Source organism: Mustelus asterias, chromosome 11 (genome assembly GCF_964213995.1).
Source record: "Mustelus asterias chromosome 11, sMusAst1.hap1.1, whole genome shotgun sequence".
In the NCBI taxonomy this organism is placed as follows: domain Eukaryota; kingdom Metazoa; phylum Chordata; class Chondrichthyes; order Carcharhiniformes; family Triakidae; genus Mustelus; species Mustelus asterias.
The window spans coordinates 74,967,646-74,980,358 of NC_135811.1; the positions used below are offsets into that span (position 1 = coordinate 74,967,646).

At 39.7% G+C, this 12,713-nt stretch overlaps 2 protein-coding genes across 2 annotated transcripts in view; one reads left to right on the forward strand and one right to left on the reverse strand.

The window, feature by feature from the left end:
* LOC144500596 (ADP-ribosylation factor 2-like) overlaps positions 1-12,713 on the forward strand; it is a 384,154-nt gene that overhangs the window by 296,389 nt on the left and 75,052 nt on the right. The gene's annotated exons all lie outside the window — the stretch shown is intronic.
* The window catches only part of nsfa (N-ethylmaleimide-sensitive factor a), a 221,599-nt gene that overhangs the window by 203,188 nt on the left and 5,698 nt on the right, over positions 1-12,713 (reverse strand). The window contains exon 2 of the mRNA XM_078223761.1: positions 7,687-7,772. Coding sequence (XP_078079887.1) covers positions 7,687-7,772 — 86 coding nt within the window. The remainder of the gene's footprint in view (positions 1-7,686; positions 7,773-12,713) is intronic.

Consider the following 12,713-nt stretch of genomic DNA (forward strand, 5'->3'; position numbering starts at 1 on the left):
CAATCAATTAACATAATCAGCTGGGAAGAACAGGAAAGCCACCAGCTTCAGAATACACAAGACACCAGGGCTGGGAAAACTATGGTGCTACAGATATGAGCACCAATGGGTCTAATGGCCTTACTTTACAGTTCTTAATTCAACTGTACATTAGACAAAATAATAGGCATGGATGAAGATAAGGATAGTTGATCAGCTAAGGGGCTGCTGGGATCATGGGTAGCATTCAACTTCCTGAGCTATTACTGAGAAATCCCAACATGTTTTGGTGACATAATGACACCACCTAGCAGAATAATGCAAACAAAACAATGTCAAATTTCTTTGCATGAGCATTCTTTGCAGAGTTTGAGGATCAATACAAACTGTTAAAGTGCCAATATAACTGTTCTTGCACTCACACGCATATTTAGCCTGAGCACTGCTGAGTCATGATGCTGCTGACCTTGAAGAACGAAGAGTCTGGTTGCAGCATTCCATTCTTGGATTGGACGAACCCCAACATGGAGTAGGCCATTCCCCTTAGTCAACTGATCACAAGAGCTTTGGACTATACTCATTTAAAGAGCAACAAATGGGTCCCATTTGCTGCATGTCGATCAATATTCCCATACTAGATAGAATTTGAGTTTTGAAATACCAAAGTTACCAAATGATTTGAGGAGGCAAGAGAGATTAACTGGCAATAGGTTTCATAGTGCAAGGACAAAAGCAGTATTAATAGGTCAAGTAATGAATCGAAAAGATGTCGTTCTTTGGTTTATCTCTATCTTCTTTACTTTTGGACAGAAGCTATTCAGGATCCTGCCATTCACACCTACTCTAGACACAATTTGTTTTTTTACTCATCCCATTAATATCCGTTTTCACAAAACAGCAGAGATTGCATCAGGTTGGCCAATATTGCACCTTCTCTGATTCTGCAAGGCTGCACCAGTTACAAGAGAAAAACCGACATCTTTAACGCTGTCTCAGGTACACACTCCCAATATCACAGAATAGAGGGAAGCATTGTGAAATATTCAGTTGGTGACCCAGGATTTTTTTTAGTCAGCCAATAAAGGTTGAATTCTATTATCTTGGTGTGTATAAAGCATAGTCTCTCAGAAAAGAAAAGGGGCATAAATGGAACATAAATCTCCAAAGTGGAGATTTGATTACACAGCTCCACAGGTCAAAAGGTCCAGGATTCTTTTAAATCCAGAAATTAAAACCACCAAAGTTGCAACTCTTCACCCAGCTTTATCCAGAAAGTGGATCTTTCTATATGGAGCAGTTGAAGTGAACAACTTAGATGTATTTAAGGAAAAACTAGGTAAATACAAGGGAGGAAGGCAGAGATGGGGTTAGATGAAGAAAGATGGGAAAAGGCTCATGGGGGAATAAAACATTTGCATATATCTGTTGGGCCGAACAGCTTTTGCTGCAAATTCTACGCAACGCAGTTTTGCAAAAAACCTTTCTAGCTGATCCTTTTGGTGTGATAAACAGTGATTAGTTCAGCTTGCAGAGGAGGTGACGATTGAAACATCCACGCTGCTGCACAAAGCAAATACACACACCTACTGCAGTAACATTTTAATATTCAAAGTGCCATCCAACAAAGCAACTGCAATTATCTCTGACATGACAGTTATTTGCAGAGTACTTTCTACTTCTAATATGCAGTTAATTTGTACGCACATCCCAAAAATGTGCAAAAAAATCCAAAATCTACGAGATTATTTAAATAGAGAAAGACTACAGAATGCTGCAATCCGGAAGGGGTCTGGGTGTCCTCATACATGAATCGTAGAACGTTAGCATGCAGGTACAGCAAGTAATTAGGAAGGCAAATGGAATTGCAAGGAGGATGGAGTATAAAAGAGGAGTCTTGCTACAACTGTGTTGGACATTGCTGAGAGCACCTCTAGAGTATTGTAAGGAAGGATATACTTGCACTGAAAGCAGAAAGCTCATTAGGCTGATTCTTGGGACGAAAAGGTTGTTTTAGGAGGAAAGGTTGAGCAGGTTGGGCCAATATTCATTGGATTTTAGAAGAATGAGGTGTGATTTTATTGAAACAAAATTTTGATGGGGCTTGACTGGGTAAATGCTGACGGGATGTTTTCTCTCATGGAGGAACATCGAACAAGGGGACACAGTTTTCAAAGTAAGGTATCTCCTATTTAAGACATAAGAATTTCTTCAATCAAAGGATGACTTTATATCCAGAATAACCTTAAACAAATCAATGCAGACCTCACCTCCAAACTAAACAAAAACCAGCCAATAAATGAATGTGAGAACTCTGATTTGGAAGTATCTGCACATGAACCAGCTCATGCACGATTGTGATGACAAACAATTGTTCTCGTATGGATGGCTGCTCATACATGTAGTTCTCAGTTTCCAACAGTGCTCCAAATTCCATACAGTGTAGTCAAAGCATCAGGAGACATTAGGTAGTTAAACAATGGTTTGCATTTATATACCACCTTTAACATAACAAAATATCCCGAGGCAATGAAAAGTATTGATCAAAATTTGACACTGAACCATGAAAGGAAGCATCAGGATAGATGACCAAAAGCTGATCAAAGAGGTTGGTACTAAGGAGCATAAAATCTTAGAATCACTACAGTGCAGAAGGCGGTCATTCTGCCGAACAAGTTTGCACCAACTCTCAAAGAGCATCTTACCCCCTCCTTATCCTCATGACCCTGTGCATTTACCACGGCTAATCCACCAAAACTACACATCTCTGGACACTAAGGGGCAATTTAGCATGGTCAATCCACCTAACCTGCACATCTTTGGACTGTGGGAGGAAACTAGTACACCCAAAAAAAGACATGGAGAGAACATGTAAACTCCACACCAATCACCCACAGCCAGAATCGAACCAAGGTCTCTGGTGTAGAGGCAGCAGTGCTAACCACTGCGTCCCATCTTGAAAGGCAAGTAGTTCCAGAGCTTGGGGGCCATGGAAGCTGAAAGTACAGCCACCAATGATGGAGAGATTAAAATTGGGGGTGTGCAAGATGCCAAAATTGGATGAGAACCAAGATTTTGAAAGCTCATTTGAAAGTTGGAGGTTACAGGGAAAGGAAGAGGCTCGGCCATGGAGGGATTTGAGGACTGGGACAAAAATTTTAAAGCTAAGGCGTTACCAGACTGGAAACCAGTGCAAGTCAGCAAGCACATAATGAGCAACGATCCCTCTAACTTATGTTTGCTGCATATCTTCGATGGGATGTGCCACATACAGACAGCTACATGAAATTCCACAAGGTAAGAGACACAGAAGATATAAATAATGCCACAAAACAATATCCTGCAGCAACAGAATTTCTCCAGACAATTGTGTTCATAGTTATTTGAAGTGCTGGCCGTAACGGTTTTCCATCGGATTCAAAAGATAGGTACTTAAGAGTAGATTATGTCCATGGTTTAAACATTCAAAATGGAAAGACTTAAACTCAGAGGAACAAACTATAAATAGAGCAATGATGTCATGTACACCAGCTGATTAACATAAATATGCCCAGAATATTGTTCTCGGTCTCGAGACGCATTAGATTCAGATTAGCATGTCTATTCTTGTGCTTCCATTTTTCCTGGTACAGATAACACCAGCGTTGGCCCATGAGGATTTGAAAGCTGACACTAATTTACAGCTCATTACAAGCTATCACAGTCGAATGTATGACCAAAGTATCAGAAACCACATAGAAAATTAACATACTTGGACCAAATACGATTCAACCTTTAATCCTCCCAGCCGGGACAACTCTAAGTGGGTGCATTTTTGTCCACCTACATTTACAGAAGGGCATATGCAAACTACACAAAACTTTCGCAGACTTACAGCGGGAATGTAACAATTGCATAAATCAAGGCTGAAACTCTCCTGAAGTAACAAATCTCACACCCTTCACATGAGGTGTTAAACTAAAGTGTAGTAAATTAGTCTGTTGCAGCAGTCACGGCAGACGCGAAATATCCAGAGGCCGCCACTTCAAGAGCATGGAATTCTCCAGTCTGTACCAGCTCGCAAGTTGTCTGCATTGGCCCATCCCCCTATCCTTTCCTCATATACTTTAATTTTTTTTACTTCCTTTGACTCTACATCCATTACTCTGACGAGAGAATTCCATGTCTTAAACTTAGAGGAAACAAAAATGAAACTTTATTCTTTGACCCCTCTGACGAAAGGTCATCCAGACTCAAAACTTCAGCTCCATTCTCTCTCCACAGATGCTGTCAGACCTGCTGAGATTTTCCAGCATTTTGTGTTTTTGCTTCAGATTCCAGCATTCGCAGTACTTGGCCTTTTTTCTTAGTTACTGACCAGTGGCTATTTTTAACTCTACTTATCTTCTCAAAGTGCTTCACAATTCTCAAGACTTCTAGCAGCTTATCTCTTAATCTTCACTCAAATTTGTAGTTTTAGATGCCATGAAGAATGTCATGGACATGGAAAATATGAAGAGATGCACACAGGGATAAGAGGACTTATTAGTGTCAATTCAACATAACTCACCTGTCTCACCCCTTCATTTCTAAATTAACTGTATTAATATCAATTAACTAAAAAATTAACAGTAGCCAATTATCCTAGTATTTTAGAAAATGATTTGCTATATTTTTATAATAAACATATGAAGTTCTCAACCCTGACGCATTGAGCTACGAATGGCTTTCCACCCACAATTCTAAAAATCTATTTTCCTGATCCGAGTTGTGCTCCATCTTGGCAACAAGAGCTCGGAGCAGTCAATTTCTGCCCTGACTGATCACTTGATGCAGAGAACAAAAAAATAGTTTTCGACAAAAGCAAGAAAATTGCACACCGATCAAAGCGCACAAACTCAACATTGGGATGCTAATGAAAGCCAAATTATGTACAGAGCTAATGCACATTTTAGTTTTACGTTAAAAACCAGCTTACTTTAATTAGGCCCAATAGTAAAATTCCAAAAACATTGTAAGCTAATTGTAATTTCTTGATCTCAGCAGGTAAAACACGAAGTGGCCAGCTTTTTCAAGAGAGCAGAACCCCTCAGAAGAGTCTCGTCTCTTTCTGAAATCAATAGTTGCATTTACGAATTATTATTGACTTCGCAGCCAAGCAAGCTGACCTGAGCCAATCTGCATTCATTATTTTATTTGCAGCAGTCAAAACTAGAAAGTAAATGTGAGCAAGGTTGCTTGGTTGAACAGTTTTGTTTGTAGCTTCGGTGGATCTAGAGTTACTGCCATGAGGCTAATCCAAAATTCAGATAACAGTGGGACTGCAAATGTGGCTCAAGTAGTTGATGCCCAACATACCAGACTGAAGGTACCTTGATTGAAGAAAAATTGCCCATTAGTATAGATAGCACAGCGCTACAGAGCGAGACTCAAACCATTTTTGCTGGATTTTTTTTGCTCAGGTTCAGGTGAGCTCTTGGAGAATTGATCATAGCTACCTCCATGAGAATTGATTTGTGCTTTCTGCAGTTCTGTGAAAAATTAAAGCTAGGCATTTGCAGCCTGGTTTCAGTTCTTAAAATTACTAAGCAGTTACACCAGAGGCGAAGTGTTATACTATTTGCCTCAAATACCTCTTGCCCACCTCTCTGCCACAATTAGTGGTCCAAACAAATAGTACAGATGCACAAAAGGAAACTAGATAAGCAGACGAGGAAGAAGCAAACAATATTATGCTGCTAGGATTAAATGGGAAAGGTTGGAAAGTTGCTCATGAAGACTGATGAAAGGGGCACAAACACTGGTGCAGACCATTTGGAATGAGCAGCCTGTTTGAGCTGTACGTTCCGTGTAATTCTAGCTAAGCCATTCATTTGAAAACCTTATCGAGATATAGCAGCATCAATTCTGCCACTTTGATTTATTATTGTCGCATGTATTAACATACGGTGAAAAGTCTTCTGTGCTATACAGAAAAAAATAGACATTACATAGAGAAGGAGAGTGCGCAGAATGTAGCGTTACCGTCATAGGTAGGATTTAGAGAAAGATCAACTTAGTGTGAGGTAGGTCCATTCAAAAGTCTGATGGCAGCAGGGAAGAAGCTGTTCTCGAGTCCTCAGACATTTGTACGACCACCCCAAGATTATGAAACCTTTATTTCATTAATTTCCTTGGTTATTATAAATGAAAGCAATTACTTCTGGACACACTTTTCAGATATAGCTGCAGACATCAGCATTTTATCCTGATTTACTCTACTTTCTCAGAAGACTAAGGAAATTTGGCATGTCAGCTACGACTCTCACCAACTTCTACAGATGCACCACAGAAAGCATTCTTGTTGGTTGTATCACAGCTTGGTATGGCTCCTGTTCTGCCCAAGACTGCAAGAAACTACAAAGGGTCATGAATGTAGTCCACTCCATATGCAAATCAGCCTCCATCCATTGACTGTCTACACTTCCCGCTGCCTCGGTAAAGCAGTCAGCATAATTAAGGACCCTACGCACCCCAGACATACTCTCTCCCACTTTCTTCCGTTGGGAAAACGATACAAAAGTCTGAGGTCATGTACCAACCGACTCAAGAACAGCTTCTTTCCTGCTACTGTCAGATTTTGAATGGACCTATCTCACACGAAGTTGATTTTTCTCTCCACCCTAGCTATGACTGTAACACTACGTTCTGCACGCTCTCTTTTCCTTCTCTATGAACAATATGCTTTGTCTGTATGGCGTGCAAGAAAGAATACTTTTCATTGTACACTAACTCGTGACAATAATAAATCAAATCAATTCTTTTCTTCTTTGCAAGGGTGTTTAATAAACCATGAGGTTGCCCGACCAACTACTTTTATGTCAAACAGCCTGTATAATACCCAAATAAGATAGAGTGCCAAGAGACTCCCCAACAGTGTGCTATCATGCCTTTCAAGATCTAATTCTTTTCAAGTATATAGCTTCTGAGTATCATTTCAGTCCAGGAGTTGCTACTGTACACATTGAGATGGAGGTTTAACCCAAGAACAGCAGGCTGGGTCATATCATGCAACAAAGATTTCTAACTTCCCTTTCCTTGTTCCTTCACTACCCAGCAAGTTTCCAGATCAAGTGTGTCAGGCAGATTGGCTATTGCAGATGGCTGATATATGTTGAAGGATATTAAACAATCCGCGAATATTTGCTAAAGGGGATTAGGAAAGAAGAAGAAAAGCTCAACTTTTTGGATTCAAAGAATGAGGCACAATCTACAGCATGGCATTGGTTAACACCCAAACAATACCATGGAAACAAAGGGACAAGGACGTGACTAATTAAGAACATATTTTTGACTTCTCTCTCACTTCTTTCTCTCTTCACCTTAAAAAGCCCAAATTTCTGATTAGCTGAGGAGCTCCCTATCACTTTGGCAGCCAATGTCAACATCATCTACTCCTAAGGTCAAATATAACACAACCCGAGGGAAGATGAACTGCTGCTCTGCCTCTATAAAGCCCCTGTAATCAAATTGGGAAATCTCTCATCAGCATTTCAGCCTCAATTTTCACAGTGGGTACTTTTCAAACTAATTCATTTCAACCAAAAATCACGCTCATACTAAATGTTACAATTACTGCTCACTATTGACAAAATTGCCTAGTATTAGCATATTCTTACAAAATTAACTGTGAAGAACATATGTCCAATATAATAAAACTGCATGCAAATATTTAACAAAGATTGAACGTACTGGCCAGTCTGGAAATCCTTTTCATTCACAACAGCACAATTGGTCAACGACAAGTCATCTGTTGGACATCGCGCTGCTACCATGGCCTGTAAAAAACAAAGGGAGCAAATTAGACATTTACTCAACAAATTACCAAATAACACAGATTCGAGGTGCATGACGAAACTCAATTGCGCGCAAAGTTCCATTGTGACTTACTGGCTCCTGTATAATTGCAAAACACCGTGCGATTTACATCAAGTACAATGCAGAAGAGTCTTTCTGGAATAAGCTTCTATTTTAAATGTTTGAATACTTATTTATAAAATACATGCACTATACTTTGTCATAGCAATGTAAAAACTAGCAAAAGAGACACAGTACTATTTGTGAAAATTGGCAGTATAGCTGAACAGTCAGAAATTAAATTGCAACTCTGACCCGAGGAATCTTTAGGGGAGTAGATCTGTGATATTGGCATGGTAGCCTTTTTGAAGGTGGATGAGCTTGGCGGACTGCAGCAAGAAGGAAGCAAATGCTGCTACAAATTAAAACAAAACTGAATAATTCTTCATCAAGAAAGTTCATTAGATCTGGACCTTTGTTAAATGGAGAACACAGCAAAAGATCCAAGTTCAAAGTGCCAGATGCCAACAAGGTGAAAGGTACATTCAGCAAATAGATAAGGGGCTGGGAAAAATAAAGACTTAAATGTACAGGTCAGATATTCTCTGCGAAGCAGGAGTGGCTCTATCCAAGACAAGACAGAAGTATCCAGTAGCGTAAAATGGCAAAGTGACCTATAATTTCCACAACACACACTCCTGGGTATCACAACACCAAGGTAACACACTGTGTGATAGACTTCAGGTTTTTTCCAATCACAGCTAGAGGACATCAAACAAATGCAATAACTGCACAACAAAAAAAAAAGGAAAACAAATACTTTGGTTTTATTTTTGATTTGATTCAAGCAGAAATTCTGTTTATGGAGCATTTTCTGATATGATTTTTATTTACCATGGACAAGCTTACAACTTAAATCTTAGCCAATTATATCAAGTTCCTTTCCACCAAGTCCCTTCAGGAACAGCAAGCTCCACAACCCTCCACGCCGATTCAGCATCTTCGAGCACAGCAGGCACCTTAACACTCATGACGTAAAGAACACAACAGATTACTGGTATGTTGATGTGAGCAGCAGCAGTATCAACATCTGTGATCTGTTGGTCAGTTCCGCTTCACAACTCAGAAAGACCATAAGAGAAGGGGGGGGAGGGAATGTATCAGTTTTCACTCATTAAGAAGCTAAGATGGAAGGTCCAACAATAAAAATATTCACAGTGATATCAACAAGGCGCACGTTTCCAGTTTAAAAGGTTGGGACTTCTGTGAACTCACCAATTCCCAGCAATGAAGGTTTTGCTCAATGACAGGTCCTTTTAATTCACCAGCCTCCTTTTAATTTCATGCACTATACATTAATGGAACAGGAATTTGCACCTTTAAGTCATCGTGAGCATATTAGCAAATTTGCAATTTAATATCAATCTCCACAACCTCAAAGGAGTTACTGATTCTTTTAAAGAAAAGAAATGCCCATCCCACCTTTCAAACAACGCTAAATTCATTTCAAAAATCAATTTTTCCTGTAAGGAATCCTGAAAATAAAGCAATCTCAATTTCAGTTAGGGAGCGAAAAACAGATCCATGAACATTCCTGCAGTCTTCAAAACAGTCGCTTCAATCAATATCAAAAGAGGGCCATAGCCTCGGACGATTCATTGATTCAGGGCTGGGATTTCATTTCATTCAAGCAGTAGTAGTCACACTCCATTACTAATTTCACCAGTTGTGAAAAGTTACAGCATACGGATCTCTTTAAAATGACCGAGAGGCATTGAATGGTTCCAGGTAAAATATCAAGTATCAAGAGGGAAGCATTAACTACTTCAAACTTAGCAGCTGAACAAATCTGCACTAAGGAATTGTTTTGTTTAAAAGAATACACCAAAGTCAAAAGTGCACAGTGATCAAGAAAGCAAGGTTAAACTAGGAAAGGAGAGTTCAGAAAAGGGTCTGCCATTCTCTGCCCTGCACCCACATCCAGAGTCATTGCACAAGAACACTAACAGACAGAGCAGTGCTCATCAGAAAACAACATTGGCTGCATCCCAGACAACCAAAGGATCCAATATCTGTGTCATAAATTCAGGCACTTAGAAACAGCCTTGGACCTCATGATGAAATCCATTGCAAATGAGAGCACTTGCTTAGAAAATCAGAATGGTAAAGGAACACGGAAGCTCCCATTGCATATAAATTGATAGAGCGCTCTGCACCAGATAACTTTGTGAATTACACTACCAAACTAGGCATTTCCAAACTTGTTCTTCCAAGCTCGAGTAGGTTTTGTGCTTCTGAGAGGCACTGAGGAGGAGCAGATATCCGCCTGGACTGATGTGGAAGCTGATTTTGACAGATGCTGCTGCCTCCATCAATATTTTTCTGACTATTACTCCAGTTTAGAATATATTTTGTGCCCCAGAGTGTTATACGATGTCGTGCTCACAGCATGGGAAGATGGAGACATAGTGGTATTGTTACTAGATTCACAATCCAGAGACTAGGGTTTGAATCCCATCATAACAGATGGCAGAATTTGAATTCAATAAAAATCTGGAATTAAGTCAATGACGACCATGAAACATCGTTGATTGTTTGGTTCACTAACGTCACTGAAGGAAGGAAACCTGCTATCCTTACTTGGTCTGTGTGATGAGACGCAAGACCCACTTGGCTCTTAACTGCCCTCTGAAATGGCCTCAGTTCAAAAGTAATTAGGAATGGGCAACAAATGCTGACCCTACCAGCCTAAATCCCATGAAAGAATAAAGAAAAAAAATTGGCCCAAACATCCTGAACACCCTGCAAGATCAGAGGTTCCAAGAACTTGTATTTCTATAGCATCCTTACCAGAATAATAGGAATGTGATTAGATAGAAATTACCACCAAGCTGCACGATTAGTTTCATTCTCCTCCCAATGGTTGAACAAGAAAATGCATCATTTGGTGAAATATCCAAACCAAAGAGACCTGTCTCAATTTAAATCAATTTGCCTGACAATGAGGATTTGACAGACTTGGGCTTTTGAAACTTCAGCTAAGCTGGCTCATGCACTAACTCAACCACTTAGTTAATAGTCAGCTTGGCTCAATAATGGGGTCTGCAGCAAACTGACAGCTTGCGATTTTTCCCTCTTGTTTTCAGACAACTCCAAAAAGCAATCTTGTAACAGGTAGCATGGTACGAGCTAGAAAAGTAATGGGAAGCTGCATAGTCTTAGAGCTAAAATCCAAAAGTTCCCGTTATGCACACATTGCCAACTTTGCATGCATAATCCCTAGGCTGAAGTGGGACGTATCCCAATGAGAAACAAGTATGTATCCTTTTTGAGCAGCATGGTGATCTACCTTTGTACAGACTACAAAGTTCTCAAAACAGAAATTTACATTGCCAATGAAACGCCACACAACAAGGTAGGTACCCCAGCAAGGCAGGATCTTGCAAGGGATCTCAATCTTGAAGATATATGGAGAGAATGGAATAATCCATTGAGGATTCTCACTTCTGACACTGTTCAGTAACAGCCACTGGTAACACACACAGGCATTAGGCAAGGACACAAGTCAAGCTGGGTTGCAGTGGCCCTTGAACAAGCAACTAATAACATTCCCTCTCGAGACTTGTAAGTAGTCCACTTGAACAAGATGCCAAGGAAGAGTACAGGAAATTGGAGGGAAATAATTTGCACCAAGCAGCCTACTTACATTTCAGAACTGGTTCACAGTACAGCTACTAGACAACTACTGGGTTATTTCATCAGAAGAAAGCGAGTACTGCTGCTGGGTAATTCAAAGGAACTCAATATGCTGCCAAATCTCCAGATGGATAGTTACAATATCAAGGGTAGTTGAAATTAGATCAAATGCACTTAATCTAAGCTTAAAAATAATTGTAGGAAACCCAAAAAGGTACTGCATTGATGTACAACACTAAAGTTAAAATAAACAATGCATTACTTCCAGGCTGGGTGCAATTCTACTGCAATGCTAAAACCTCCATTTTGCAGACTGCAGTTGTATATTCCTGCCCACAACCTGACAATACAGCAAAATCTTAAAGCTTATTCAACGTGCAGCTCATTAATAGCCTGCCAATTATTACAGGTTCCATTATTTTCTACATTTATGACAGGCCTAAGAAAGCAATCTTTCATACATCATTTTGGTTTCTGTATACAACACAACTTAAGTGAATTCAGCTGCAGTGGGGGTAATTAATGCAGATGCCAACAATTTATTTAGACACAGTTAACAGAAACACTAACACCAGCAAAATGTTATTGATTAAACGGGGCAAATTAATCACCAACCAATCATACTGACACAATTTAGCACAGCACGTCAATGAAAATACTGACGGCATTCAAAAATCTCATAATTCTTTTGATTCCAAGCATCTGAACGTTGAATAGATGTACAATTTCAAAATTCAACCACTTAATTTCACCACCTCTGATTACTTTCAAGCAACTAACAGCCCATTTTACATTTAAACAAATCTGAAAACTTATACAATGGTATCTCAAAGTTACCATGAAGAGGTTGGAACATCTTAAGGACCAGATTTCTTTAATAAGGTGGTTAGAATGTGGAATTTTCTACCACACTGAGATGAACACAGATGCATTGAAGGGAAGACTGCAATTGCACGAGTGAGAAATAGTGGATTATGTTGGTAGCATGCGATGAATTAGAGTGCATGGAGGTACAAGTGAAGAACAAACACGGCACAGATCAGTTTGGTGGAACAGCCTATTTCTAGGCTCTAAATTCTAATGCAAGGTGAGCAATGTTGGCAAAGCTGCAGTTTCCCCCTCTCCTCAAATTGCCCTAGGAAGATGGAGATTTACTAGGTCACTACTGAGAGCACTAAACACGTTATGAACTCAATTCACATGCAAAAGGAAGAGATAGATCCCTT